The sequence below is a fragment of the Petromyzon marinus genome, chromosome 69, assembly GCF_048934315.1.
Source record: "Petromyzon marinus isolate PM22_M1 ecotype Great Lakes invasive population chromosome 69, UKy_Petmar_22M1.pri1.0, whole genome shotgun sequence".
Lineage (NCBI taxonomy): Eukaryota > Metazoa > Chordata > Hyperoartia > Petromyzontiformes > Petromyzontidae > Petromyzon > Petromyzon marinus.
In genome coordinates this window covers 6218762-6245927 of record NC_133735.1, presented here as the reverse complement: position 1 = coordinate 6245927, position 27166 = coordinate 6218762, and the positions used below count along the sequence as shown (strand labels likewise).

Sequence of the window (27166 nt, the reverse complement as noted above, 5' to 3'; positions counted from 1 at the left end):
ATCGGCTTTGCCTGCATCCCTCCACGGATGTTCATCTTCGGTGGGGGCATAAGTAACCACGACCACCATTCCTCGCCTCCGGTTGATGGGAAGGCGAGCCCAAAGTAGCCTGGGGCTTACAGCTTCCCACACCTCACCGCCACGCTCCCAAGCCCCCTTCATTCTTTTGTTCAAAAGAAGAGCCACACCCTGTTGTTTGGCAGTCTGCTGCCCCGAGTAGAGGACTGTCCACCCCTCATGGTGGCAGGAGCCAGAGCCGGTCCACCGGACCTCCTGAATGCCGCATAGATCCAGGCGGTACCGGTCCAGCTCCCGACAGAGGAGTGGCAGCCTCTCCTCCGCAGTGAGCGTTCGAACATTCCACGTGGCCACCCGTAGTGGCAGACAGACACACACAGACACTTACACACACTCACAGACACACACAGACACTCACACACACTCACAGACACTCACAGACACACACAGACACTCACACACACAAACACACACACACTCACACACAGACACTCACACTCACAGACACACACAGACACTCGTAGACACTCACAGACACACACAGACACTCGTAGACACTCACACACAACAACAACTGCCATTCGCTACTTAGTGGCGGTGATGTCACCACGACGCTTGTGCCAGGCCATGTGCACCTTGAGGCCACGTGAAGTGTCGAACGCCCGGGGGCAGGAGGTCACGGGGCAGACCCAAGTGCCACGGGTCAACTGACTGAGATGACCGAGATGACTGGCTGATGCACCACCTGTGCCCCCTACTGTGCCAACCTGCTGTGCTTTAGCCACCCGGCGCTCCACTCGTTGTTCTGAGCGTCGCTCCTCCGCCCTCCGTTGTTGTTGGAGGGTGACTGCCTCCAACTGCCCAGTAGCGTCCTTCACGAGCCTCCTCTACAGAGGCCGATCTTGACACCGCTGGTACCAGTCATCGGCAAGTCCACTCAGGTTCCACGTCCTCCTGTACCACATCACTCCATCTCTTCTCTAGCCCATGCCACGCCCGTTTCGCCCCCTCAATCCGGCCGAACAAAAGCTGTTTGGGGATGCGGTGGCTGGGCATGCGGGCTACATGACCCAGCCAACGCAGCCTTGCCTGCCAGAGGAGCTCACCGATGGGACTTTGTGAGCTCTTCACACAATCCAGCCTGGTTAAATCCAGGATTGATCGCAGGCAGGCCAGCCTGAATGTTTCTAACCGGCGAAGATGTTCTATTAGGGGGGTCTATGTTTCGCAAGCGTAGATAAGGGAGGGAATGACCGTGGCCGAGAAGACCTGAAGCTTCGTGCGGAGCGACAGACCAGGTAGCTTCCACACAGCGTTACGCAACCGATGAAAAGATATTGCCGCTCGACTGATTCGGAGACCTCTGCTGTTAAACTGGAGCAGGGTCTAGTCTCAGAAGCAGCGTCTCCAACTCCTCCTCTGACAGGCACACACACACCCACCCACCCACTAACCACCACCCACTCACTACGACCCACCCACTCACCACCACCACCCACCCACTCACCACCACCACCCACTCACTACGACCCACCCACTCACCACCACCACCACCCACTCACCACCACCACCCACTCACTACGACCCACCCACTCACCACCACCACCACCCACTCACCACCACCCACCCACTCACCACCCACTCACCACCACCACCCACCCACTCACCACCACCCACCCACTCACCACCACCACCCACTCACCACAACCACCCACTCACCACCAACCACCCACCCACTCACCACCACCCACCCAATCACTCACCACCACCCACCCACTCACCACCACCACCCACTCACTACGACCCACCCACTCACCACCACCACCCACTCACCACCACCCACCCACTCACCACCACCCACTCACCACCACCACCCACCCACTCACCACCACCCACCAACCCACCCACCACCACCACCACCCCCCCACTCACCCACACAGGTTACAGCTGTGCTCCTTGAGGCCCAGGTGACGCTTGATGTGGTTGCGGGCGTCGCCCATCTGGGCGCTGGCAAAGCCGCAGATCTTGCACTGGAACGGCTTGGAGCCTGAACCGGCGGACACAGAGACACGGGGGAGGAGGTGCCCCGCTAGCCTCTCACGCACCGTTAGGGCCAAGTGTGTCTCTGTGTGTGTCTCTGTGTGTGTCTCTGTGTGTGTGTCTGTGTTTGTGTCTCTGTGTGTGTGTCTGTGTTTGTGTCTCTGTGTGTGTCTCTGTGTGTGTGTATGTGTGTATCTGTGTGTGTGTATCTCTGTGTGTATCTCTATGTGTGTGTGTGTCTGTGTGTGTGTGTCTGTGTGTGTGTCTGTGTGTGTGTATGTGTGTATGTGTGTGTGTGTCTCTGTGTGTCTCTGCGTGTGTGTCGTGTCTCTGCGTGTGTGTCTCTGTGTGTGTATGTGTCTCTGTGTGTATGTATCTCTGTGTGTGTATGTGTCTCTGTGTGTGTGTATGTGTCTCTGTGTGTGTGTATGTGTGTGTATGTGTGTATGTGTATGTGTGTGTATGTGTGTGTGTCTGTGTGTGTGTCTCTGTGTGTGTCTCTGTGTGTGTCTCTGTGTGTGTCTCTGTGTGTGTCTCTGTGTGTGTCTCTGTGTGTGTCTCTGTGTGTGTCTCTGTGTGTGTCTCTGTGTGTGTGTGTCTGTGTGTGTGTCTGTGTGTGTGTGTCTGTGTGTGTATCTCTATGTGTGTGTGTGTGTGTCTGTGTGTGTGTCTGTGTGTGTGTATGTGTGTGTGTATGTGTGTGTGTATGTGTGTATGTGTGTGTGTCTCTGTGTGTCTCTGCGTGTGTGTCGTGTCTCTGCGTGTGTGTCTCTGTGTGTGTATGTGTCTCTGTGTGTGTATGTGTCTCTGTGTGTGTGTATGTGTGTGTGTATGTGTGTGTGTATGTGTGTGTATGTGTGTGTGTCTGTGTGTGTGTCTCTGTGTGTGTCTCTGTGTGTGTCTCTGTGTGTGTCTCTCTGTGTGTCTCTCTGTGTGTCTCTCTGTGTGTGTCTGTGTGTCTCTGTGTGTCTCTGTGTGTCTCTGTGTGTCTCTGTGTGTCTCTGTGTGTCTCTCTGTATGTGTATCTGTGTGTGTATCTGTGTGTCTGTGTGTGTGTCTGTGTGTGTGTCTGTGTGTGTGTCTGTGTGTGTGTCTGTGTGTGTGTCTGTGTGTGTCTCTGTGTGTGTAGCGGCTAGCGCTACCAACCCGGCGACCCGGGTTCGATTCCCGCTCACCCCACCCCACCCACCCCCCCACCCACCCCCCCCACCCACCGGTGTGCGTGCGCAGGTGAGCGATGAAGGCCGGCACCCTCCCGCCACGGAACTCCCTGCCGCAGTGGCCGCACGACGCCGGCCCTCCTCCTCCTCCGCCGCCTCCGCCGCCTCCGCCGCCTCCGCCGCCTCCGCCGCCTCCGCCGCCTCCGCCGCCTCCTCCGCCGCCTCCGCCGCCTCCGCCGCCTCCTCCGCCGCCTCCTCCGCCGCCTCCTCCGCCGGCGACCTGCAACCGCTCGGCCGCGATGACCTCGGCGTCCTCTCGGATGAAGGCCGCCAGGTCGTGGCCCGGGGGCCGCTCCTGCCGCTGCCGCTGCCGCTGCTGCCGCCGCTGCTGCTGCTGCTGCTGCTGCTGGCACCGCCGGTGGCGGCCGCGGACGTGGGACAGCAGCTCAGGAAGGCCGGGGGGGCAAGCCGGGCCGCAGCAGCAGAAGCACTTGGAGCCGGGGGGAGGGGCTGGGGCCTGGCGGGGGGAGGAAGGGGGAGGAGTGAACCCGATGAGTGATAAAGCTCTCTTGTACACCCTGCCAATCTCACCCCACCCCACTCACCCAACCCACTCACCCCACCGACCCCACCCCACCCCACTCACCCCACTCACCCCACTCACCCACCCCACTCACCCACCCCACTCACCCACCCCACTCACCCCACCCCACTCACCCCACCCCACCCACCTCACCCCACTCACCCCACTCACCCAACCCACCCACCCACCCCACTCACCCCACCCACCCCACTCACCCCACCCCCCCCACCCCCCCCACCCACCCCACCCCCCCCACCCACCCCCCCCACCTCCTGCGTGCCGCTCCCCGCCATTGCTCGCTGCGCCTGGCGGTGCTCTCCGCCATCGCTGTGCGGCTGCAGGGCCGCCGAGTCCGTGGCCAACGCTGCCGGGAAGCGCTCCTCCTCCTCTAGCTCCTCCGCCTCTAGCTCCTCCGCCGCCTCCTGCTGCTCCTCCTCCTCCTTCCGCTGCTGCTGCTGCTGCTGCCCCTCCTCCGCCTCGTCGCCCACAGCCACCGTCACCTCGTTGTCGTCGTCGTCGCGCTGGCGGTCACCGTGGGTCGCTCCGTCCGGTGCCGGCACCGCCGCCGCCGCGGCGTGCGAGTAGTTTGTGGCCTGGAGGGAGCGGAGGAGAGGGATGGAGGAGGGAGAGGAGAGGGAGGAGAGGGAGGGGAGTGCTGTTTGAACCTGGGTGAGAACTAAAGAGACCAAACACACACACCACACACACTACACACCACAACACACACCACACACCACACACAACACACACACCACACACACCACACCACACACACACCACACACACCACACACCACACACACACCACACACCACACAACACACACACCACACACACACACAACACACCACAACATACACACACACCACACACACACACACACTACATACACACCACACACACCACACACCACAACACACACCACACACACACCACACACACACCACACACACCACACACACCACACCACACACACACCACACACACCACACACACCACACCACACACCACACACACACCACACCACACACCACGCACACACCACACACACACCACACACCACACCACACTACATACACACACCACACACACACCACACTACATACACACACCACACACACACCACACACACACACACCACATACACTACATACACACCACACACACCATACACACACACACCACACACCAACCACACACACACCACACATCACACACACACATCACACACACACCACACATCACACGGAACATCACACACACACACACACACCACACACACACACCACATGACACATCACATGACACATCACATAACACATCACAGACTAATGATCCAATCTCTTCACACCAGCAGCGATCGCTCAAAGCTGCCACTTAGCCCACCACCACCGCCACCATCACCACCACCGCCACCACCACCTCCACCACCACCTCCACCTCCACCACCACCACGATCACCACCACGATCACCACAACCTCCACCACCACCCCCACCACCACCTCCACCACCACCGCCACCACCACCACCACCGCCACCACCACCACCACCACCTCCACCATCGCCACCACCACCGCCACCACCTCCTCCACCATCACCACCACCGCCACCACCACCACCACCATCACCGCCACCGCCACCACCTCCACCACCAACACCACCACCACCACCACCTCCACCACCACCACCACCTCCACCACCACCACCACCACCACCGCCACCTCCACCACCACCTCCACCACCGCACCCCGCTCACCAGTACGAGTTCCGGCAGGAAGCCGGCGCCCGGCACCGGCGTGGAGTGGCTCAGCCTCACCACGCTGGCGTCGCGATCCGCATCGCCCGTCTGGCAAACAAACAAACAACTACAACAACAACAACAACAACCACCACCACCACCATCACCGACAACGAAAACGATAAACATTCACTGGTAAAAGTTTTACCCACCCCCTCCCCCCACCCACTGCCCCCTCCCCCCCACTGCCCCCTCCCTCCACTGCCTCCCCCATTGCCCCCACCCACTGTCCCCCCCCCCCACCCACTGCCCCCCCCCACCCACTGCCCCCCCCACCCACTGCCCCCCCCCCCACCCACTGCCCCCTCCCCACCGCCCCCTCCACCCACTGCCCCCCCCACCCACTGCCCCCCCCATCCACTGCCCCCCCCACCCACTGCCCCCCCATCGCCCCCGCCCACTGCCCCCCCCCCACCCACCGCCCCCCTCCCCACCGCCCCCCCCTCTCTCCGCACCATTCCGACTGCCACCGAGGGAGCAGCAAGGGCCGGCTGCCCAGCGGCCTCCGCGCTGCCCCTGGGCCTCCTCACTCGCACGATCGTCGCGTCAAACTCCGGCTCCGCCGACCCTCCCGCTCCGCCGTGGGCCCCTCCGCCGTGGGCCCCTCCGCCGTGGGCCCCTCCGCCGTGGGCCCCCCCCGCAGACGCCCCTCCTCCTCCTCCTCCGCCGTGGGCCGTCCGTGCCGCGGAGATCAGCGCCTCGAACTCCGCCTCCGCCGGTTGGTCCGGAGCGCCGGCGGTCGCCGCGGTGACGGCGGTCGCCGCGGTGACGGCGGTCGCCGCGGTGACGGCGAGCGTGGCGGTGTAGAGGACTGGGGGCGACAAGGAGGTCGCAGTGAGGCTCACGGGCGCTGGACGGCTGCTTCCCTGTTGCTCTTCGACTGCTGCTGCCAACCGGGGGCGCCTCGCTGGCTAGGAGATGTTGACCACCTCGCCCGGTACGCGGGAGGTCGTGGGTTCCATCCCGACCCCTCCTGTATATGTGGAGTCTGCGTCTCTCTCTCACTCATCATCATCGCAGTGGCCAGGAGATGTTGACTACCTCGCCCGGTACGCGGGAGGTCGTGGGTTCGACCCCGTGACCCTGACGACCCCTACTGCTGTAGATTTGAAGTCTGTGTCTCTCTCTCATCATCATCATCATCACGCTGGCTAGGAGATGTTGACTACCTCGCCTGGTCTACAGGAGGTCTATGTGGAGTCTGCGTCTCTCATCATCATCATCACGGTGGCTATGAGATGTTGACCACCTCGCCTGGTCTACAGGAGGTCTATGTGGAGTCTGTGTCTCTCTCTCTCATCATCATCATCACGCTGGCTAGGAGATGTTGACCACCTCGCCCGGTATACAGGAGGTCGTGGGTTCGATCCCGACCCTGACGACGCCTGCTGCTGCTGTAGATGCGGAGCCTGCGTCTCTCTTTCACTCATCATCATCATCACGCTGGCTATGAGATGTTGACCACCTCGCTTGGTCTACAGGAGGTCGTGGGTTCGACCCCGTGACCCTGACGACGCCTGCTGCTGCTGCTGCTGTATATTTGGAGTCTGCGTCTCTCTTTCACTCATCATCATCATCGCAGTGGCCAGGAGATGTTGACTACCTCGCCCGGTACGCGGGAGGTCGTGGGTTCGATCACGTGACCCTGACGACGCCTACTGCTGTAGATTTGAAGTCTGTGTCTCTCTCTCTCATCATCATCATCATCACGGTGGCTATGAGATGTTGACTACCTCGCCTGGTCTACAGGAGGTCTATGTGGAGTCTGCGTCTCTCTCTCATCATCATCATCACAGTGGCTATGAGATGTTGACCACCTCGCCTGGTCTACAGGAGGTCGTGGGTTCAATCCCGACCTTGACGACGCCTGCTGCTGCTGCTGATGTGGAGTCTGTGTCTCTCTTTCAACCACCACCACCACGACCACCACACCACCACCGTTACCACCACCACCACCACTCACCGTGTTCACCACCACCACCACTCACAGTATTCACCACCATCACTCACCGTGATTCACCACCACCACTCACAGAATTCACCGCCATCACTCACCGTGATTCACCACCACCACCACTCACCACTCGCCGTGTTCACCACCACCACTCACCACTCACGGTATTCAACACCACCACCACTCACCGTGATTCACCACCACCACTCACCATGTTCACCACCACCACTCACCGTGTTCACCACCACCACTCACCGTGTTCACCACCACCACTCTCGATCGTGGCCTCTCGTGCCTGCCCACGATCACCGCCGCCATCGCCGCCATCGCCATCGCCATTGCCGCCATCGCCACCGTCACCATCACCGCCACCTTCGCCAGGCGGGTTCCACTCCAAGACCACCGTTCCGCACATCGCCGCCTCCATCATCACGGCGGTCTCCTCCACTCCCACCACCTCGCCCACTGCCTCCCCACCTCCACCACCTCCAGCACCACCTCCAGCACCACCACCACCACCTCCACCACCATCACCACCATCACCACCTCCAGCACCACCACCACCACCACCTCCTCCGTCATCCTCGGCAAGCGTCGCCGTCACCACCACCACCACCTCGCCCTGCTGCTCCTGCTGCCGCTCGACCTCCTCCTCCTCCTCCACCATCACCACCACCACCTCCTCCCCCTCCTCCTCCTCCACCTCCTCCACCACCTCCTCCTCGTCTCCCGGCGCCGGCCGACCCACCATGGTGTCGCACAGCGCCTGGAGGAGGTCTCCCCCGACCTCGTGAACTCTGGCGACGATCACGGTCTCCTCCTCCTCCTCCTCCGCCGCCTCCTCCACCGCCTCCTCCGCCTCCGCCTCGCCGTCGACCGCGGTCGTCCCCCCGGGCCGTGCGGCCGCCCCCACGCTCAGCGCCCGGCAGAGGCTCGCCAGGACGTCGGCGCAGCCTCCCGCCTCCTCGGCGATCGACGTCTCGCTGCCGGCGGCGGCGGCGGCAGAATCAGCAGCGCCGGCATCGGCGGCAGGAGCGGCGGCGGCATCGGCGGGGGGCGGACGAGGAGCTGACGACGACGCTGCGGCCGGCAGCCGGAGCTCCGTCTCCTCCACGGCGCCGCCGCCGGGCAAAGCCTCCCCGTCCGCCGTGCCAATCGGGACCACCGCTCCACCCACCGCCTCCACCGCCTCCACCGCCTCCACCGCCTCCACCGCCTCCACCGCCTCCACCGCCTCCACCGCCTCCACCGCCTCCACCGCCTCCACCGCCTCCACCGCCTCCTCCGCACCGCCGCCACAACCTCCTGCCGCCGCCGCCGCCTGCTTCCGCCGCTCCTCCTCCGCCTCCTCCTCCTGCCGCTCGCGCAGCAGCAGCAGCAGGGCGCGGCTGCGCGTGCGGTGCTTCGCCGTGGCGGCGTGCCGCGCCATCTCGGCGCGCGTCAGCGCCCGGTAGCCGCACGCCGTGCACTCAAACTCGAAGTCGCCGCGGTGCTTGCGCCGGGCGTGCGCCTCCAGCGCCTGCGCCGTCGACACCGCCCTGGGGCAGGCCCGGCAGCGGAACGTCGGGCCTCCCGCCCCGGCCGGAGCCTCGGTCGCCGGCGCCCGAAGCCCCGCCGGGTCGGACGCCGCCGGCCGGCGCCCGGCGACCGGGCCGCCCCCCTCGGCGTCGGCGCCGACGACGGCGCCGATGCCGGTGGCGCCGACGATGCCGGCGGAGCCGGCGGCGAGGTCCTCCGCCGCCCGCCGCTTGTGCTTCCAGGTGGCGCAGTGCCGGTCCATGTCGCCCTTGGTCACCGTGTAGTAATGGCACGCGCGGCACAGGTAGCTGTACTGGCGCCGGTGCCGGCGCCGCACGTGCACCGCCAGGTTGGTGCACGTGGCCGCCACGTAGCCGCAGTCGGGGCACTCGCGCGACCGCTCCTGGCGCGGGCGCCCCTTGCGCCGCTTCGGCGCCTCGCCGGCGCCGTTTGCCGGCGGTGGCGGTTGTTGTTGTTGTTGCTGCGGTTGTTGTTGCGGTTGCTGTTGTTGTTGTTGTTCCGGCGGTGGCGGTGGCTGCGTTGTAGCGATGGGAGTTGCCGCCACGGCGGCGGTCGCCGGATCCAAGCAGCGCTGCCTCTTGGCGCGGCCGGTGACGGTGCCGGTGCCGGCGCCGGCGCCGGCGTCGTGCCGCGGCTGTTGTGGTCGCGACGCGGCGTCGACGGGATCCCCCATCACGTCGGATTCCTCGCAGCGCCCTCGTTTACGAGAGCCGCCGCCGCCGGCACCGGCACCGGTGCCGGCACCGGCGCCGCTCCCCGGCGGTTGCTGCCACCGCGGCCTTTTGGCGCGGCTGCCCCCGTGCCGGGCTCCTCCGACCCTCGGCCTCCGACCCCCGACCCCGCCGCCGCCGCCGCCGGGCAGCCAGGTCTCCGAATCGTCGCCAAAATCTTCCTCCTCCTCCTCCTCCTCGTCCTCGTCGGCGTCGTCGGCGTCTTCCGATTGCGAGGCGGTCGGCATCTCTGCCGGTTTGGCCGCGGACGTGGTTCGTTTGCTGCTACCACCGAAACCACCGCGGGCAACACCATCGCCGCTAGCAACACCGTCGCCGCTAGCAACACCTTCACCAGCAACACCGCCGCTAGCAACACCGGCGCTAGCAACACCGCCACTAGCAACACCGCCACTAGCAACACCGCCACTAGCAACACCGCCACTAGCAACACCGCAACTAGCAACACCGCTACCAGCAACACCGCCACCAGCAACGCCGCCACCAGCAACACCGCCACCAGCAACACCGCTACCAGCAACACCGCTACTAGCAACACCGCCACTAGCAACACCTTCACCAGCAACGCCACCACTAGCAACACGTTCAGTAGCAACACCTTCACCAGCAACACCGCCACTTGCAACACCGCCACTAGCAACACCTTCACCAGCAACGCCACCACTAGCAACACCTTCAGTAGCAACACCTTCACCAGCAACACTGCCACTAGCAACACCGCTACCAGCAACACTGCCACTAACACCGCCACCAGCAACACCGCCACTAGCAACACCGCCACTAGCAACACCTTCACCAGCAACACCGCCACTAACAACACCTTCACCAGCAACACCGCCACTAGCAACACCTTCACCAGCAACACCGCCACTAGCAACACTGCTACCAGCAACACCGCCACTAACAACACCGCTACCAGCAACACCGCCACCAGCAACACCGCCACTAGCAACACCGCCACTAACAACACCGCCATCAGCAACACCGCCACTTGCAACACCGCTACCAGCAACACCGCCACTAACAACACCGCCACCAGCAACACCTTCACCAGCAACAGCGCCACTAGCAACACCGCCACCAGCAACACCACCACCAGCAACACCGCCACTAACAACACCGCCATTAGCAACACCACCACTAACAACACCGCCACTAACAACACCGCCACCAGCAACACCGCCACTAGCAACACCGCCACTAACAACACCGCCAGTAGCAACACCGCCATCAGCAACACCGCCACTAGCAACACCGCTACCAGCAACACCGTCACAAGCAACACCTTCACCAGCAACGCCGCCACTAGCAACACCGCTACCAGCAACACCGCCATTAACAACACCGCCACTAACAACACTGCCACCAGCAACACCGCCACCAGCAACACCGCCACCAGCAACACCGCCACCAGCAACACCGCTACCAGCAACACCGCCACTAACAACACCGCCACTAGCAACACCACCACTAACAACACCGCTACCAGCAACACCGCCACCAGCAACACCGCCACTAACAACACCGCCAGAAGCAACACCGCCATCAGCAAGACCGCCACTTGCAACACCGTCACTAGCAACACCGCTACCAGCAACACCGCCACTAACAACACCGTCACTAGCAACACCGCTACCAGCAACACCGCCACCAGCAACACCGCCACTAACAACACCGCTACCAGCAACACCGTCACTAGCAACACCGCCACTAGCAACACCGCCACCAACAACAACGCTACTAGCAACACCGTCACGAGCAACACCGCCACCAGCAACACTGCCACTTGCAACACCGCCACCAGCAACACCGCCACAAGCAACACCGCTACCAGCAACACCGTCACTCGCAATACCGCCACCAGCAACACCGCTACTAGCAACACCGCCACTAACAACATCACCACTAACAACACCGCTACCAGCAACACCGCCACTAGCAACACCGCCACCAACAACACCGCTACCAGCAACACCGCCACCAACAACGCCGCTACCAGCAACACCGTCACTAGCAACACCGCCACTAGCAACACCGCCACCAACAACACCGCTACCAGCAACACCGCCACTAGCATCACCGCCACTAGCAACACCGCCACCAGCAACACCGCCACTAGCAACACCGCCACCAACAACACCGCCACCAACAACACCGCCACTAGCAACACCGCCACCAACAACACCGCCACCAACAACACCGCCACCAGCAACACCGCCACCAGCAACACCGCCACCAACAACACCGCCACTAGCAACACCGCCACCAACAACACAGCCACTAGCAACACCGCCACTAGCAACACCGCCACTTGCAACACCGTCACTAGCAACACCGCTACCAGCAACACCGCCACTAGCAACACCGCCACCAACAACACCGCCACCAACAACACCGCCACTAGCAACACCGCCACCAACAACACCGCCACTAGCAACACCGCCACCAGCAACACCGCCACCAGCAACACCGCCACCAGCAGCACCGCCACGGCCACCACCGGCGTTGTCCGCCGTGTGTTCCCGGCACTCCGATCCCTCGCCGGCCACCGTCCCACACGGCCAAATCGGCGCCGCGTCCACGCGTCCACAAAGTCCCTCACCGCCTCCTCCTCCTCCTCTACCTCCTCTACCTCCTCGTCCACCTCGTCCACCTCCTCTAAACGTCCGCAATGGGCCTCCGTCGCCACCTCTCCCGCCACCTCTTCCACCTCGTCCACCTCCTCCTCCTCCAAACGTCCTCCCTGAGCCTCCGTCGCCACCACCACCTCCTCCTCGTCCACCTCGTCCACCTCCTCCTCGTCGTCCACCTCCTCCAAACGTCCTCACTGGGCCTCCGTCGCCACCACCTCCACCACCGCCTCCACCGCCTCCACCGCCACCGCCGCCACCGCCACCACCGCCACCACCTCCACCACCTCCACCACCGCCACCACCGCCGCCGCCGGCAGAAGCCGCCGGCCTGAGCGGCGGCCGCCCCCTCCGCCTCGCCGCCGGCTCCCCGGTGCCCCGGCACGGCCGTTTGGCGCCGTCCTGGCCGTCGGCCGCCGCTCCTCCCCCCCGCCGGTGACGCTCGCCGCCGCCGCCGCCGCAGCAGAAGCAGGAGCCCCTGGCCGCCGCGCCGGTCCTCTCGCGCCGGTCCTGGAGGCGCACCGACGTCCGGCTTGCCGTGGCGGCGGCGGCGGCGGCGGCGGCGGTGGGAGGGGGAGGAGCGGCACCGGGAAACCGTCGCTTGCGGCCGCGAGTCTTGGGACCGCTCTGCTCCTTCTGCTGCTTGGCCTCCTTCTCCACCTCCTTCTCGTCCACCTCCACCTCCTCCTCCTTTTCGTCCACCTCCTTCTCGTCCACCTCCACCTCCTTCTCGTCCACCTCCACCTCCTCCTCCTTCTCGTCCACTTCCACCTCCTTCTCCTCCACCTCCTTCTCCTCCACCTCCTTCTCCTCCACCTTCTCCTCCACCTCCTTCTCCACCTCCTTCTCCACCTCCTTCTCCACCTCCTTCTCCACCTCCTTCTCCTTCTCCTCCACCTCCTCCTTCTCCACCTCCTTCTCCACCTCCTTCTCCACCTCCTTCTCCACCTCCACCTCCTTCTCATTCTCCACCTCCACCTCCTCCACTTCCTTCTCCACCTCCACCTCCTTCTCCACCTCCTTCTCCACCTCCTCCTTCTCCTCCACCTCCTTCTCCTCCACCTCCTCCTCCTTCTCCTCCATCTCCTCCTTCTCCTCCACCTCCTTCTCCTCCTCCACCTCCTCCACCACCTCCTCCACCTCCTCCACCTCCTTCTCCTCCTTCTCCTCCACCTCCACCTCATTCTCCACCTCCACCTCCGCCACTTCCTTCTCCACCTCCACCTCCTTCTCCACCTCATTCTCCACCTCCACCTCTTCCACTTCCTTCTCCACCTCCACCTCCTTCTCCACCTCCTTCTCCACCTCCTCCTTCTCCTCCACCTCCTCCTTCTCCTCCACCTCCTCCTTCTCCTCCACCTTCTCCTTCTCCTCCACCTTCTCCTCCACCTCCTCCTTCTCCACCACCTCCATCTCCACCACCTCCTCCACCTTCTCCTCCTCCACCTCCTCCACCACCTCCTCCACCTCCACCTTCTCCTCCTCCTCCACCACCTCCTCCTCCACCTCCTCCTCGACGGCCCCAACTGAGACCACCGCACCGCGTGCCTCTGCTGCGCCCGCCTCCCGGCGGCCCACGGCCCCATGGCCCATGGTGCGGCCCGTCACTCCGCTCCCGCTAGTCCAGGGTCCCGCCGCCTGCTGGCTCGCGGCGGCGGTGGCACCACCACCGGCACCACCACCGGCACCGCCACCGGCACCACCACCGGCACCACCACCGGCACCACCACCGGCACCGCCACCGGCGGCTTCTGTCGGAATCGCCGCCGCCGGATCTGTCGCCGGTGGCCGCTGCGGTTGTTGGGGGGGCCCGGTGGAGGCAGCGGCGCAGGTGGCCTACCGGAGGCGGTGGGGGGGGGGGGGGTGGGGACCATCACCATCACCACGGTGGCTAGGGGATGTTGACTACCTCGCCTGGTCTACAGGTCGTGGGTTCTATGCCTGGGAGATGTTGACTACCTCGCCTGGTTTATAGGAGGTCGTGGGTTCTATCGCTGGGAGATGTTGACTACCTCGCCTGGTCTACAGGAGGTCGTGGGTTCTATCCCTGGGTGATGTTGACTACCTCGCCTGGTCTACAGGAGGTCGTGGGTTCTATCCCTGGGTGATGTTGACTACCTCGCCTGGTCTACAGGAGGTCGTGGGTTCGATCCCTGGGAGATGTTGACCACCTCGCCTGGTCTACAGGACGTCGTGGGTTCTATGCATGGGAGATGTTGACTACCTCGCCTGGTCTACAGGAGGTCGTGGGTTCTATGCCTGGGAGATGTTGACTACCTCGCCTGGTGTACAGGAGGTCGTGGGTTCTATCCCTGGGAGATGTTGACTACCTCGCCTGGTCTACAGAATGTCGTGGGTTCGATCCCTGGGAGATGTTGACCACCTCGCCTGGTCTACAGGAGGTCGTGGGTTCTATGCCTGGGAGATGTTGACTACCTCGCCTGGTCTACAGGAGGTTGTGGGTTCGATCCCTGGGAGATGTTGACTACCTCGCCTGGTCTACAGGAGGTCGTGGGTTCTATCCCTGGGAGATGTTGACTACCTCGCCTGGTCTACAGGAGGTCGTGGGTTCTATCCCTGGGTGATGTTGACTACCTCGCCTGGTCTACAGGAGGTCGTGGGTTCTATCCCTGGGTGATGTTGACTACCTCGCCTGGTGTACAGGAGGTCGTGGGTTCGATCCCTGGGAGATGTTGACTACCTCGCCTGGTCTACAGGAGGTCGTGGGTTCGATCCCTGGGAGATGTTGACTACCTCGCCTGGTGTACCGGAGGTCGTGGGTTCGATCCCTGGGAGATGTTGACTACCTCGCCTGGTGTACAGGAGGTCGTCGGTTCTATGCCTGGGAGATGTTAACTACCTCGCCTGGTACGCAGGAGGTCGTGGGTTCGATCACGTGACCATGACGCCTGCTGCTGCTGCTGTAGATGTGGAGTCTGCGTCTCTCATCATAACGGTGGCTAGGGGATGTTAACTACCTCGCCTGCTGCTGAAGTATATTTGGAGTCTGCGTCTCTCTCTCTCCGTGGTCACTGCGTGGATTTTGTCTCCGGATCCTCCGGCTTTTCCCTCCACATTAAGAATCAACGTCAGGCCTACATATCTCAGTGGGGCCTTACCTGCTAAAATACTAAAAATAAAATACCTTGACAGTAAATGTCGATTTAAAGCTTTCGTGACTGCAAGGATTCATCTTCTTTGGCTCTTGTGGTAAAGTCACCACCAAGTAGAATGAGAATAAAATAATGAATTGATAAAATAAAATAACACAATGAAGCTATTTCAATGCTAAATTCTATGCTAATTCCTTTGTCAAGGGGTGCCTCTGTGGATGTGTATGCTTTGACATTAACATAGCCATTTCTGTGACCAGTCACAAGCTAATCACTCAGCTATTTCAATGCTAAATTCTATGTTAATTCCTTTGTCAAGGGGTGCCTCTGTGAATGTGTATGCTTTGACTTTAACATAGCCATTTCTGTGACCAGTCACAAGCTAATCACTCAGCCATTTCAATGCTAAATTCTATGCTAATTCCTTTGTCAAGGGGTGCCTCTGTGGATGTGTATGCTCTGACTTTAACATAGCCATTTCTGTGACCAGTCACAAGCTAATCACTCAGCTATTTCAATGCTAAATTCTATGCTAACCCCTTTGTCAAGGGGTGCCTCTGTGGATGTATATGCTTTAACTTTAACATAGCCACTTCTGTGACCAGTCACAAGCTAATCACTCAGCTATTTCAATGCTAAATTATATGTTAATTCCTTTGTCAAGGGGTGCCTCTGTGGATGTGTATGCTTTGACTTTAACATAGCCATTTCTGTGACCAGTCACAAGCTAATCACTCAGCCATTTCAATGCTAAATTCTATGTTAATTCCTTTGTCAAGGGGTGCCTCTGTGGATGTGTATGCTTTGACTTTAACATAGCCATTTCTGTGACCAGTCACAAGCTAATCACTCAGCCATTTCAATGCTAAATTTTATGTTAATTCCTTTGTCAAGGGGTGCCTCTGTGGATGTGTATGCTTTGACTTTAACATAGCCATTTCTGTGACCAGTCACAAGCTAATCACTCAGCCATTTCAATGCTAAATTCTATGCTAATTCCTTTGTCAAGGGGTGCCTCTGTGGATGTGTATGCTTTGACTTTAACATAGCCATTTCTGTGACCAGTCACAAGCTAATCACTCAGCCATTTCAATGCTAAATTCTATGCTAATTCCTTTGTCAAGGGGTGCCTCTGTGGATGTGTATGCTTTGACTTTAACATAGCCATTTCTGTGACCAGTCACAAGCTAATCACTCAGCCATTTCAATGCTAAATTCTATGCTAATTCCTTTGTCAAGGGGTGCCTCTGTGGATGTGTATGCTTTGACTTTAACATAGCCATTTCTGTGACCAGTCACAAGCTAATCACTCAGCCATTTCAATGCTAAATTCTATGCTAATTCCTTTGTCAAGGGGTGCCTCTGTGGATGTGTATGCTTTGACTTTAACATAGCCATTTCTGTGACCAGTCACAAGCTAATCACTCAGCCATTTCAATGCTAAATTCTATGCTAATTCCTTTGTCAAGGGGTGCCTCTGTGGATGTGTATGCTTTGACTTTAACATAGCCATTTCTGTGACCAGTCACAAGCTAATCACTCAGCCATTTCAATGCTAAATTCTATGCTAATTCCTTTGTCAAGGGGTGCCTCTGTGGATGTGTATGCTTTGACTTTAACATAGCCATTTCTGTGACCAGTCACAAGCTAATCACTCAGCCATTTCAATGCTAAATTCTATGCTAATTCCTTTGTCAAGGCGCTTTGTTTCCTCTCACACAGCTTAAAGGTCGCGGTCTGAGCGTGGCTTTGTTCGCTCCAGCGCTGTCCTCCAGACAGTCTCGTCCCTTCGCCTGATGAAGGCCGCTTGTGTTGTGGCCGAAACGTCGTGAGAATATTATTGTGTCATTTTAATTTATCAATTTATTATTTCATTCTCATTCTACGAACCAAAGAAGATGAATCCTTGGCAGTATCGTGACAGTACCGCCAATAAAGAAAGCTCCCCATGGACCGGAGCATTCTCTGAGCCAGGATGTTGACTTGGGGGGGGCTGACTTGTAGTGTATAGTGTAGTGTATAGTAGTGTAGTGTATAGTGTAGTGTATAGTGTAGTGTATAGTGTAGTGTATAGTGTAGTGTAGTAGTGTAGTGTATAGTGTAGTGTATAGTGTAGTGTAGTAGTGTAGTGTATAGTGTAGTGTATAGTGTAGTGTATAGTAGTGTAGTGTATAGTGTAGTGTAGTGTATAGTAGTGTAGTGTATAGTAGTGTATAGTGTAGTGTATAGTAGTGTAGTGTATACTATACACTACACTACTATACACTACACTATACACTACACTACTAGTGTAGTGTATAGTGTAGTGTATAGTAGTGTAGTGTATAGTGTAGTGTATAGTAGTGTAGTGTATAGTGTAGTGTATAGTAGTGTAGTGTATAGTGTATAGTAGTGTAGTGTATAGTGTAGTGTATAATGGTGTAGTGTATAGTAGTTTAGTGTATAGTAGTAGTGTATAGTGTAGTGTATAGTAGTGTAGTGTATAGTAGTGTAGTGTATACTAGTGTAGTGTATAGTGTAGTGTATAGTAGTGTAGTGTATAGTGTAGTGTATAGTGTAGTGTATAGTAGTGTACTGTATAGTAGTGTACTTTATAGTAGTGTAGTGTATAGTGTAGTGTATAGTAGTGTAGTGTATACTGTAGTGTATAGTAGTGTAGTGTATAGTGTAGTGTATAGTAGTGTATAGTGTAGTATATAGTAGTGTAGTGTATAGTAGTGTAGTGTATAGTAGTATAGTGTATAGTAGTATAGTGTATAGTGTAGTATATAGTAGTATAGTGAATAGTGTAGTGTGTAGTGTATAGTAGTGTAGTGTATAGTGCAGTGTATAGTGTAGTGTATAGTGTAGTGTATAGTAGTGCAGTGTATAGTATAGTGTAAAGTGTAGTGTATAGTGTATAGTATCGTATAGTGTAGTGTATAGTGTAGTGTATAGTAGTGTATAGTGTAGTATATAGTAGTGTAGTGTATAGTAGTGTAGTGTATAGTAGTGTAGTGTATAGTAGTATAGTGTATAGTAGTATAGTGTATAGTGTAGTATATAGTAGTATAGTGAATAGTGTAGTGTGTAGAGTATAGTAGTGTAGTGTATAGTGCAGTGTATAGTGTAGTGTATAGTGTAGTGTATAGTGTAGTGTATAGTAGTGTAGTGTATAGTATAGTGTAGTGTATAGTGTATAGTATCGTATAGTGTAGTGTATAGTGTAGTGTATAGTGTATAGTATCGTATAGTGTAGTGTATAGTGTAGTGTATAGTGTAGTGTATAGTGTAGTGTATAGTGAAGTGTTTAGTGTAGTGTATAGTAGTGTAGTGTATAGTAGTGTAGTGTATAGTAGTGTAGTGTATAGTAGTGTAGTGTATAGTAGTGTAGTGTATAGTAGTGTAGTGTATAGTAGTGTAGTGTATAGTGTAGTGTATAGTGTAGTGTACAGTGTAGTGTATATAGTATATAGTGTAGTGTGTAGTGTATAGTGTAGTGTACAGTGTAGTGTACAGTGTAGTGTAAAGTGTATAGTGTAGTGTATAGTAGTGTATAGTGTAGTGTATAGTGTAGTGTATAGTAGTGTATAGTGTAGTGTATAGTGTAGTGTATAGTGTAGTGTACAGTGTAGTGTACAGTGTAGTGTATATAGTGTACAGTGTAGTGTGCAGTGTAGTGTATAGTGGTAGTGTATAGTAGTAGTGTATAGTGTAGTGTACAGTGTAGTGTGTAGTGTATATAGTGTACAGTGTAGTGTACAGTGTAGTGTGTATAGTGTACAGTGTAGTGTATCATGCAGTGTAAAAAGCTGCTGGAAGCGCGGGATGCCGGCGACCGCCGTTGTTGCGACCGCGGCTCGGCGCACGACCGCTGCCCGGGCGGGTGGGGGGGGTGGGGGGTGGGGGGGGTGGGGAGGGTGGGGGGGGTGGGGGGGGTGGGGAGGGTGGGGGGGGTGGGGAGGGTGGGGGGGGTGGGGAGGGTGGGGGGGGTGGGGAGGGTGGGGAGGGTGGGGAGGGTGGGGGGGGGTGGGGTGGGGGGCGCGACTCACCGGGGCCACCGGAGCACTCCCAGGAGGAGCGACGCATTCCGTCCGGCAATGCCGGATGTAGCGGTCGAGACCGGGGATCGTCACTTGACATTTGAGACAACGGTGGATGTCTTCACCACCACCATCACCAGCACCGCCACCACCACCACCAGCAGCGCCACCACAACCATCGCCAGCACCGCCACCACCACCACCACCAGCAGCGCCACTAGCATCTTCGTAATCCATCGCACTAGCCGGGTCCATCTGCAAACGACAGACCACCGTACGTAGCCAAATGTGGTAATCGGAGGTGCGGCGCTGTGGGTCTATTTGTGAGTCTCTGTGCGACGAGTCTGTGGGTCTCTTTGTGAGACTGTGGGTCTCTTTGTGAGACTGTGGGTCTCTGCGATGAGTCTGTGGGACTCTTTGTGAGTCTATGAGTCTCTGTGCGACGATTTTGTGGGTCTCTTTGTAAGTCGATGAGTCTCTGTGCGACGATTCTGTGGGTCTCTTTGTAAGTCGGTGGGTCTCTTTGTAAGTCGATGAGTCTCTGTGCGACGAGTCTGTGGGTCTCTTTGTGAGTCTATGAGTCTCTTTGTGATGAGTCTGTGGGTCTCTTTGTGAGTCTATGAGTCTCTGTGCGACGAGTCTGTGGGACCCTTTTTGAGTCTATGAGTCTCTGTGTGACGAGTCTGTGGGTCTCTTTGTGAGTCTATGAGTCTCTGTGCGACGAGTCTGTGGGTCTCTTTGCGAGTCAATGAGTCTCTGTGCGACGAATCTGTGGGTCTCTTTGTGAGTCTATGAGTCTCTGTGCGACGAGTCTGTGGGTCTCTTTGTGAGTCTATGAGTCTCTGTGTGATGAGTCTGTGGGTCTCTTTGTGAGTCTATGAGTCTCTGTGCGACGAGTGTGTGGGTCTCTTTGTGAGTCTATGAGTCTCTGTGCGATGAGTCTGTGGGTCTCTTTGCGAGTCTATGAGTCTCTGTGTGGTGAGTCTCTGAGTGGCTATGAGTGTCTATGTGTGTGTCTATGTGTGTGTCTATGAGTGGGGAGCGATAGTGTAGCGGTTAGCGCACTGCACTATGAACCTGGCGACCCGGGTTCGATTCCCGCTCACGGCCAACACCAGTGACGATTATCTGAACCGGTCCTGGGCCTCCCCTAGGTCGACTCAGCCTCAAATGAGTACCTGGTGCGGTATGTAAACATTGCCACTAGGGAGACAAAGGCGGTCGGGTGTGGTGCTGGCCACCCACCCCCTCGTGTACCGTTCCGGCCTTCATAAGTGCTCGCTAACAGCACTTGCCCCTACAGTCTGTTAAGGCTATATGGGAAATCTTTGTCTTTGTTGTCTATGAGTTTCTGTGTGTCTGAGTCTCTGTGTGTTGAGTCTCTGTGTGTGTCTATGAGTGTCTGTGTGTGTCTATGAGTCTCTGTGTGTCTCTATGTGTGTCTATCTGTGTCTCTGTGTGTCTCTGTGTGTGTCTCTATGGGTATCTGTGTGTGTCTATGAGTCTCTGTGTGGAGTGTCTCTATAGGTATCTGCGAGTATCTGTGTATGTGTCTCTATGTCCTGCAAAACAACCCCCTACCTCCTCGCAGTGCCGGACGGGCAACTGTCGTGGACAGTGCTGTGGGGAGAGGGCCAATTCCGATTGGTCCTCTTCCCTCATGGCGTCTGTGACCACCACAGTGCCTAAACGGGGGCTCTGGACGGGTGCGAGGGGCTGGTAACCCCTCCACCTTCAAAAAATTACCAAGAAACCACGACTGAAATATATAACTAATAAGCTTGTGCCGGAGGCCCCGGGGGGACAGGCGTCTATGACGTCTCCTGGCCAAACCCCAATTGGATGAGCCAGGAAATTGAATCACTACCCTCGGGGCTCCTCCAGAAACAACAAAAGCCACTTCGTGTGGCCACATAGAATGTTCGAACGCTCACTGCGGAGGAGAGGCTGCCACTCCTCTGTCGGGAGCTGGACCGGTACCGCCTGGATCTCTGTGGCATTCAGGAGGTCCGGTGGACCGGTTCTGGCTCCTGCCACCATGAGGCGTGGACAGTCCTCTACTCGGGACAGCAGACTGCCAAACAACAGGGTGTAGCTCTTCTTTTGAACAACATAATGAAGGGGGTGTGGGAGCGTGGCGGTGAGGTGTGGGAAGCTGTAAGCCCCAGACTACTTTGGGCTCGCCTTCCCATCAACCGGAGGTGCGGAGTGGTGGTCGTGGTTACTTATGCCCCCACCGCAGACGAACATCCGTGGAGGGATGCAGGCAAAGCCGATGAGTCAGATGCCTTCTATGACCTCCTGTCACAGGTGCTGGCTAAAGTGGCCCCTCGGGATAGAGTCATTTTGTTGGGTGATTTCAATGCCCGAGTTGGTCATGATGCTGGCACCTGGTCTGGAGTGATTGGAGGGCATCGGCCAGATCAGCTCAATAACAACGGTAGGAGGCTGCTAGATTTTTGTGCAGCCCATGGGCTTGTAATTACCAACACGCTGTTCCGGCATCGGCGCATCCACACAACATCATGGATACATGCCGGGTCCATGCAAGAACATCTGCTGGACTACATAGTGACGGACCAGCGCATGCGAGCCCATGTCCTTGATACCAGGACCTACCATGGAGCTGATCTGCCCTCTGACCATCGACTAGTCATCTGTAAGATGCGCCTGCCATTATTCCACTCCGGTGGTGGGTGTACACCCAGGACCCCATTCCAACCTAAAGTGGCTTGGTCTCAGTTATCTGATGAAAGTTCCAAGCGAGAATTTCATCATCGCTTGCGGCTGGGGTTGGCATCGTCCCCCACTCCTCCTGATGTCGAGGGTAAATGGGCGAGGTTTAGGACTGTGACTCATGCAGCTGCAATGGTTGCTTTGGGTACGCGGTCCAGACCACCACAGAGACCCTGGCTGACAGAGGAGGTGTTCAGGATGGTTAAGAAAAAGCGACAGGCCCACTGTCATCGATGACAGAATCCCACGTCAGAGAATGAGGAGGCTTACCGCAGCCTTCGCTCGGAGGTTCGGAGAGCCGTGAGGCGCTGCAAGGATGGGTGGTGGTCGCGGGTTGCTGAAGAGATGGAGTCTGCCTTTGTGGCCCGCGATCACAAATCTCTATTTAACTCCATCAAAAAAGTAACCTGCAGTGCCACACCTATTACCATCATTAGGGGAAAAAACGATGATCCAATCTCCGACCCCCAGGAACAGGTTTGCAGATTTGCTGAGCATTTCTGCGAGGTCCTGGGGGAGGGAAAATCCCTCAGCCAGGAAAACATCGTGGCACAAAGTGGGGATGACCCTGCTGAGGCTGCGGTGCCTCAAATATTGGAGGAAGTCACCCCCTGTGAGTGGCTGGCTGAAGTGCCATCTGTTGAGGAAGTACTGAAGGCGATCCGGAGTCTGAGACCGGAAAAGGCACCGGGCAGAGATGATCTCCCAAGCGAAATGCTGAGGGAGGGTGGCGTTTGTGCACAGACTGCCCTATATGACATCATAACAACAGTCTGGACCACTGGATGGGTTCCGCAGGATTGGAAGGATGCCCTGGTGGTCCCCCTCTTTAAGAAGGGGGACCGCACAGACTGTAACAGCTACAGGGGCATCTCACTCCTCAGTGTGCCGGAAAAGGTCCTGGCAAGGATTATTCAACATCGACTTGCCAGGCACGCTAAGGAGAGGCTTGCGGAGCCCCAATGCGGTTTCAGGAAAGGGCGGTCCTGCACAGATGCCATATTTTCTGTCCGTCTGCTACAGCAGAGGTGTAGGGAATTCCAGCAAGACCTACAACTCTGCTTTATTGACCCGGTCAAGGCCTATGATACCATCAGTAGGCCTGGGCTCTGGGTTATTCTTCGTGCTTTTTGGAGTCCCTAACCCTCTGCTCACGATCATTAAGGACCTTCATGATGGTGAGCGGGCCCGGGTAAAACTACGTGGCCGGGAGTAAGAGCCATTCCCTGTACACCTTGGGGTGAGACAGGCATGTCCTCTGGCTCCCACATTATTTAACATCTATTTTGACCATGTAGTTCGTGAAGCCTTCAATAGCTGTACCGGGGGAATCTCCATTTGGTACAGATATAATGGGAGGATGATCGATGCCCGAGTGCGGTCAAGGGATGGCTCCCTATTGCTCAACCACGTTATGTATGCCGATGATTTGGTAATAACTGCTCATTCAGAGGAGGAGTTGGAGATGCTGCTGCTGAGACTGGAGCATGCCATTAAGAGATGGGGCCTTACCATCAGCCCCACCGAAACTAAGCACCTGCCTGGGTATTTTGTACCATCGGACACTCCACCCCAACTCCCAATCGGTGATGGGGCAGTTGTGGAGAGAGTGGAGAGTTTCCCATATCTGGGCAGTGTGCTTATGACCGGCTCCAGTTTAACAGCAGAGGTCTCACTCCGAATCAGTCGAGTGGCAATATATTTTCATCGGTTGCATAACGCTGTGTGGAAGCTACCTGGTCTGTTGCTCCGCACTAAGCTTCAGGTCTTCTCGGCCACGGTCATTCCATCTCTTCTCTACGCTTGCGAAACGTGGACCCCCCCTAATGGAACATCTTCGCCGGTTATAAACATTTAGGCTGGCCTGCCTACGATCCATCCTGGGTTTAACCAAGCTGGATTGTGTGAGGAGCTCACAAATCCTTGAAAGATCTGGGCAAGGTCCCATCGGTGAGCTCCTCCGGCGGGGAAGGCTGCGATGGCTGGGTCCTGTAGCCCGCATGCCCAGCCACCGAATGCCTAAACAGCTTTTGTTCGGCCGGATCGAGGGGGCTAAACGGGCGCGGCACGGGCTAGAGCAAAGATGGAGTGATGTGGTACAGGAGGACGTGGAACTGAGTGGACTTGCCGATGACTGGTACCAGCGGTGTCAAGATCGGCCTCTGTGGAGGAGGCTCGTGAAGGATGCTACTGGGCAGTTGGAGGCAGTCGCCCTCCAACAACAACGGAGGGCGGAGGAGTGATGCTCACAACAACGAGCAGAGCGCCGGGTGGCTAAAGCACAGCAGGTTGGCACAGTAGGGGGCACAGGTGGTGCATCAGCCAGTCAACTCAGTCAGTCGACCCGTGGCACCTGGGTCTGCCCCGTGACCTCCTGCCCGCGGGCGTTCGACAATTCACGTGGCCTCAAGGTGCACATGGCCTAGCACAAGCGTCGTGGTGACGTCACCGCCACTTAGTGGCGAATGGCGGTTGTTGTTGTCTGTGTGTCTCTGAGTGTCTCTATGTGTCTCTATGAGTGTCTCTATGTGTGTCTCTATGTAGGTGTCTCTATGTGAGTGTCTCTATGTGTCTCTCTATTCGTATCTGCGAGTCTCTGTGTGTCTATGTATGTGTCTATGTATGTGTCTCTCTGCGTGTCTCTTTGTGTGTCTCTATGAGTCTCTATGAGTGTCTCTATGTGTGTCTCTATGTATGTGTCTCTCTGTGTCTCTGAGTGTCTCTATGTGAGTGTCTCTCTGTGTCTGTGTGTCTCTCTGTCTCTACGAGTGTCTCTATGTGTGTCTCTATGTGTGTCTCTCTGAGTGTCTCTCTGAGTGTCTCTATGTGTCTCTATGTGTGTCTATGTGTGTCTCTATGTGTGTGTCTATGGGTATCTATGTGTCTCTCTGTCTCTGTGTTTCTCTGTGTCTCTGTGTGTCTCTCCGAGTGTCTCTATGTGTCTCTGTGTGTCTCTATGTGTCTCTGGGTGTCTCTATGTTTTTACGGGTATCTCTATGTGTGTGTCTCTATGAGTGTCTCTCTGTGTCTGTGTCTCTGTGAGTGTCTCTGAGTGTCTCTATGTGAGTGTCTCTATGAGTGTCTCTGAGTATCTGCGAGTCTCTATGAGTGTCTCTATGAGTGTCTCTGAGTGTCTATGTGAGTGTCTCTGAGTGTCTCTGAGTGAGTGTCTCTATGTGTGTCTCTCTGTCTCTGAGTGTCTCTATGAGTGTCTCTGAGTGTCTCTATGTGAGTGTCTCTCTGTGTCTCTCTGTCTCTGAGTGTCTCTATGAGTGTCTCTATGCGTGTCTCTCTGTCTCTATGAGTGTCTCTATGTGTGTGTCTATGGGTATCTATGTGTCTGTTTCTATGAGTGTCTCTATGTTTCTATGAGTGTCTCTATGAGTGTCTCTATGAGTGTCTCTCTGTGTCTCTATGTGAGTGTCTCTATGAGTGTCTCTATGAGTGTCTCTGTGTCTGTGTGTCACTATGAGTGTCTCTATGTGAGTGTCTCTGAGTGTCTATATGTGTGTCTCTATGAGTGTCTCTCTGTGAGTGTCTCTCTGTGAGTGTCTCTATGAGTGTCTCTCTGTCTCTATGTGAGTGTCTCTATGAGTGTCTCTGAGTGTCTCTATGTGTGTCTCTGTGAGTGTCTGTGTCTCTATGTGAGTGTCTCTATGTGTGTCTCTATGAGTGTCTCTCTGTGTCTCTATGTGAGTGTCTCTATGAGTGTCTCTGAGTATCTGCGAGTCTCTGTGCGAGTCGAGGTTATTCATCCATCAGCCGATCGACCAAGGCCGATTACAGCACAGCGCGATTGTCAGTTTTACAATAAAAGCAAAAGTATCGTGCAGTAGATGTTTTTTAAACTTCGCAATAACAAAGCAATCGATCCAATTGCTTTTAACATTTTAAATTATAAATAATTAGTTTTACGGAATCGGGGCCTAGGTCACCGCCACGCCTACGGCCTTTCCTGAATGCGTGGGCCGTGTGTGTAGGGGGCTGGGCGGGGAGAGACCGAGGCCTTAAGGCCTAAGGTGGTGGGGACGGGCGGGAGATAATTTCCCCCTCATCGATTTTTGTTGTTATTGTTATTCTTTTAACGTCAAATGCATCGACGTTACACGACGAGCGGCGTTGCGTTGTCGTTAACGTCGTGACGGGCGACTGATTAAGCCTCGACAACGTTTTAATTGTTAAAACAAATTTTATATATTTTTTTTTGGGTCCAACTGCCTCATTATTCACCACCACCACCCATAGACGGGCCCTGGAAACATTCCTCCCTCCACCCTCGCTAGAAGCGCGATTTTTTAATTCCGACCACAAAAGGCCAGCGCGCGGCTTTCCGTAGCCTTCGCTCGAAATTATAAATAAGCGAATTGTGGGTGGTGGTGGGGGTGGTGGTGGTGGGCGCACTTAAACAAACGAACAATTATCGAATCTTAAAAGGCGGTGTGGAATTATTCTTCATCGTTATCAACCGTACACGCCTCCACCCCCCCCGCCCGACTTGTATTCTATGCGCAACCGACGTTTTAAAAGATAAAGACAGACAATTAAAACATTAAAACTTACAATGTTGTCAGGGGGTGGTTGCTGGGGGGGGTAATTCGCGATCGCCTTTTCGCTCCTCGTGTCGCCTTCCGTAGCTGTCCCCGTGCGGTGGGGGGAGGCGCCCGCGCGCGCTTCTCTCCTTTTGATTGGCTGAGGTGGAGGAGCTCCCCCCCCTCCCCCCTACCATCCTGTTCCCTTCCCCGCGATTGGTTGAGTTTGAGTCCTCCACCACCAACTCGCCACACCCCCCCCCACCCCTATTCTCATCCCTGATTGGTTGAGTTGGAGTTTCCCCCCCCTAAC

The 27166-nt window shown here is 56.7% G+C and overlaps 1 protein-coding gene across 1 annotated transcript in view; it reads right to left on the bottom strand.

Annotated features, from left to right (window-relative positions):
- The window catches only part of ZNF407 (zinc finger protein 407), a 61657-nt gene extending 34609 nt beyond the window's left edge, over positions 1–27048 (bottom strand). Inside the window, exons 1-8 of the mRNA XM_076055119.1 lie at positions 26885–27048; positions 19598–19843; positions 7809–14289; positions 6055–6410; positions 5558–5647; positions 4071–4394; positions 3273–3735; positions 1951–2065 (exon numbers count right to left, since the gene is read on the bottom strand). Of these exons, the coding sequence (XP_075911234.1) occupies positions 1951–2065; positions 3273–3735; positions 4071–4394; positions 5558–5647; positions 6055–6410; positions 7809–14289; positions 19598–19843 (8075 nt within the window). The 5' untranslated portion in view covers positions 26885–27048. The remainder of the gene's footprint in view (positions 1–1950; positions 2066–3272; positions 3736–4070; positions 4395–5557; positions 5648–6054; positions 6411–7808; positions 14290–19597; positions 19844–26884) is intronic.
- Positions 27049–27166: the final 118 nt, after the last annotated feature.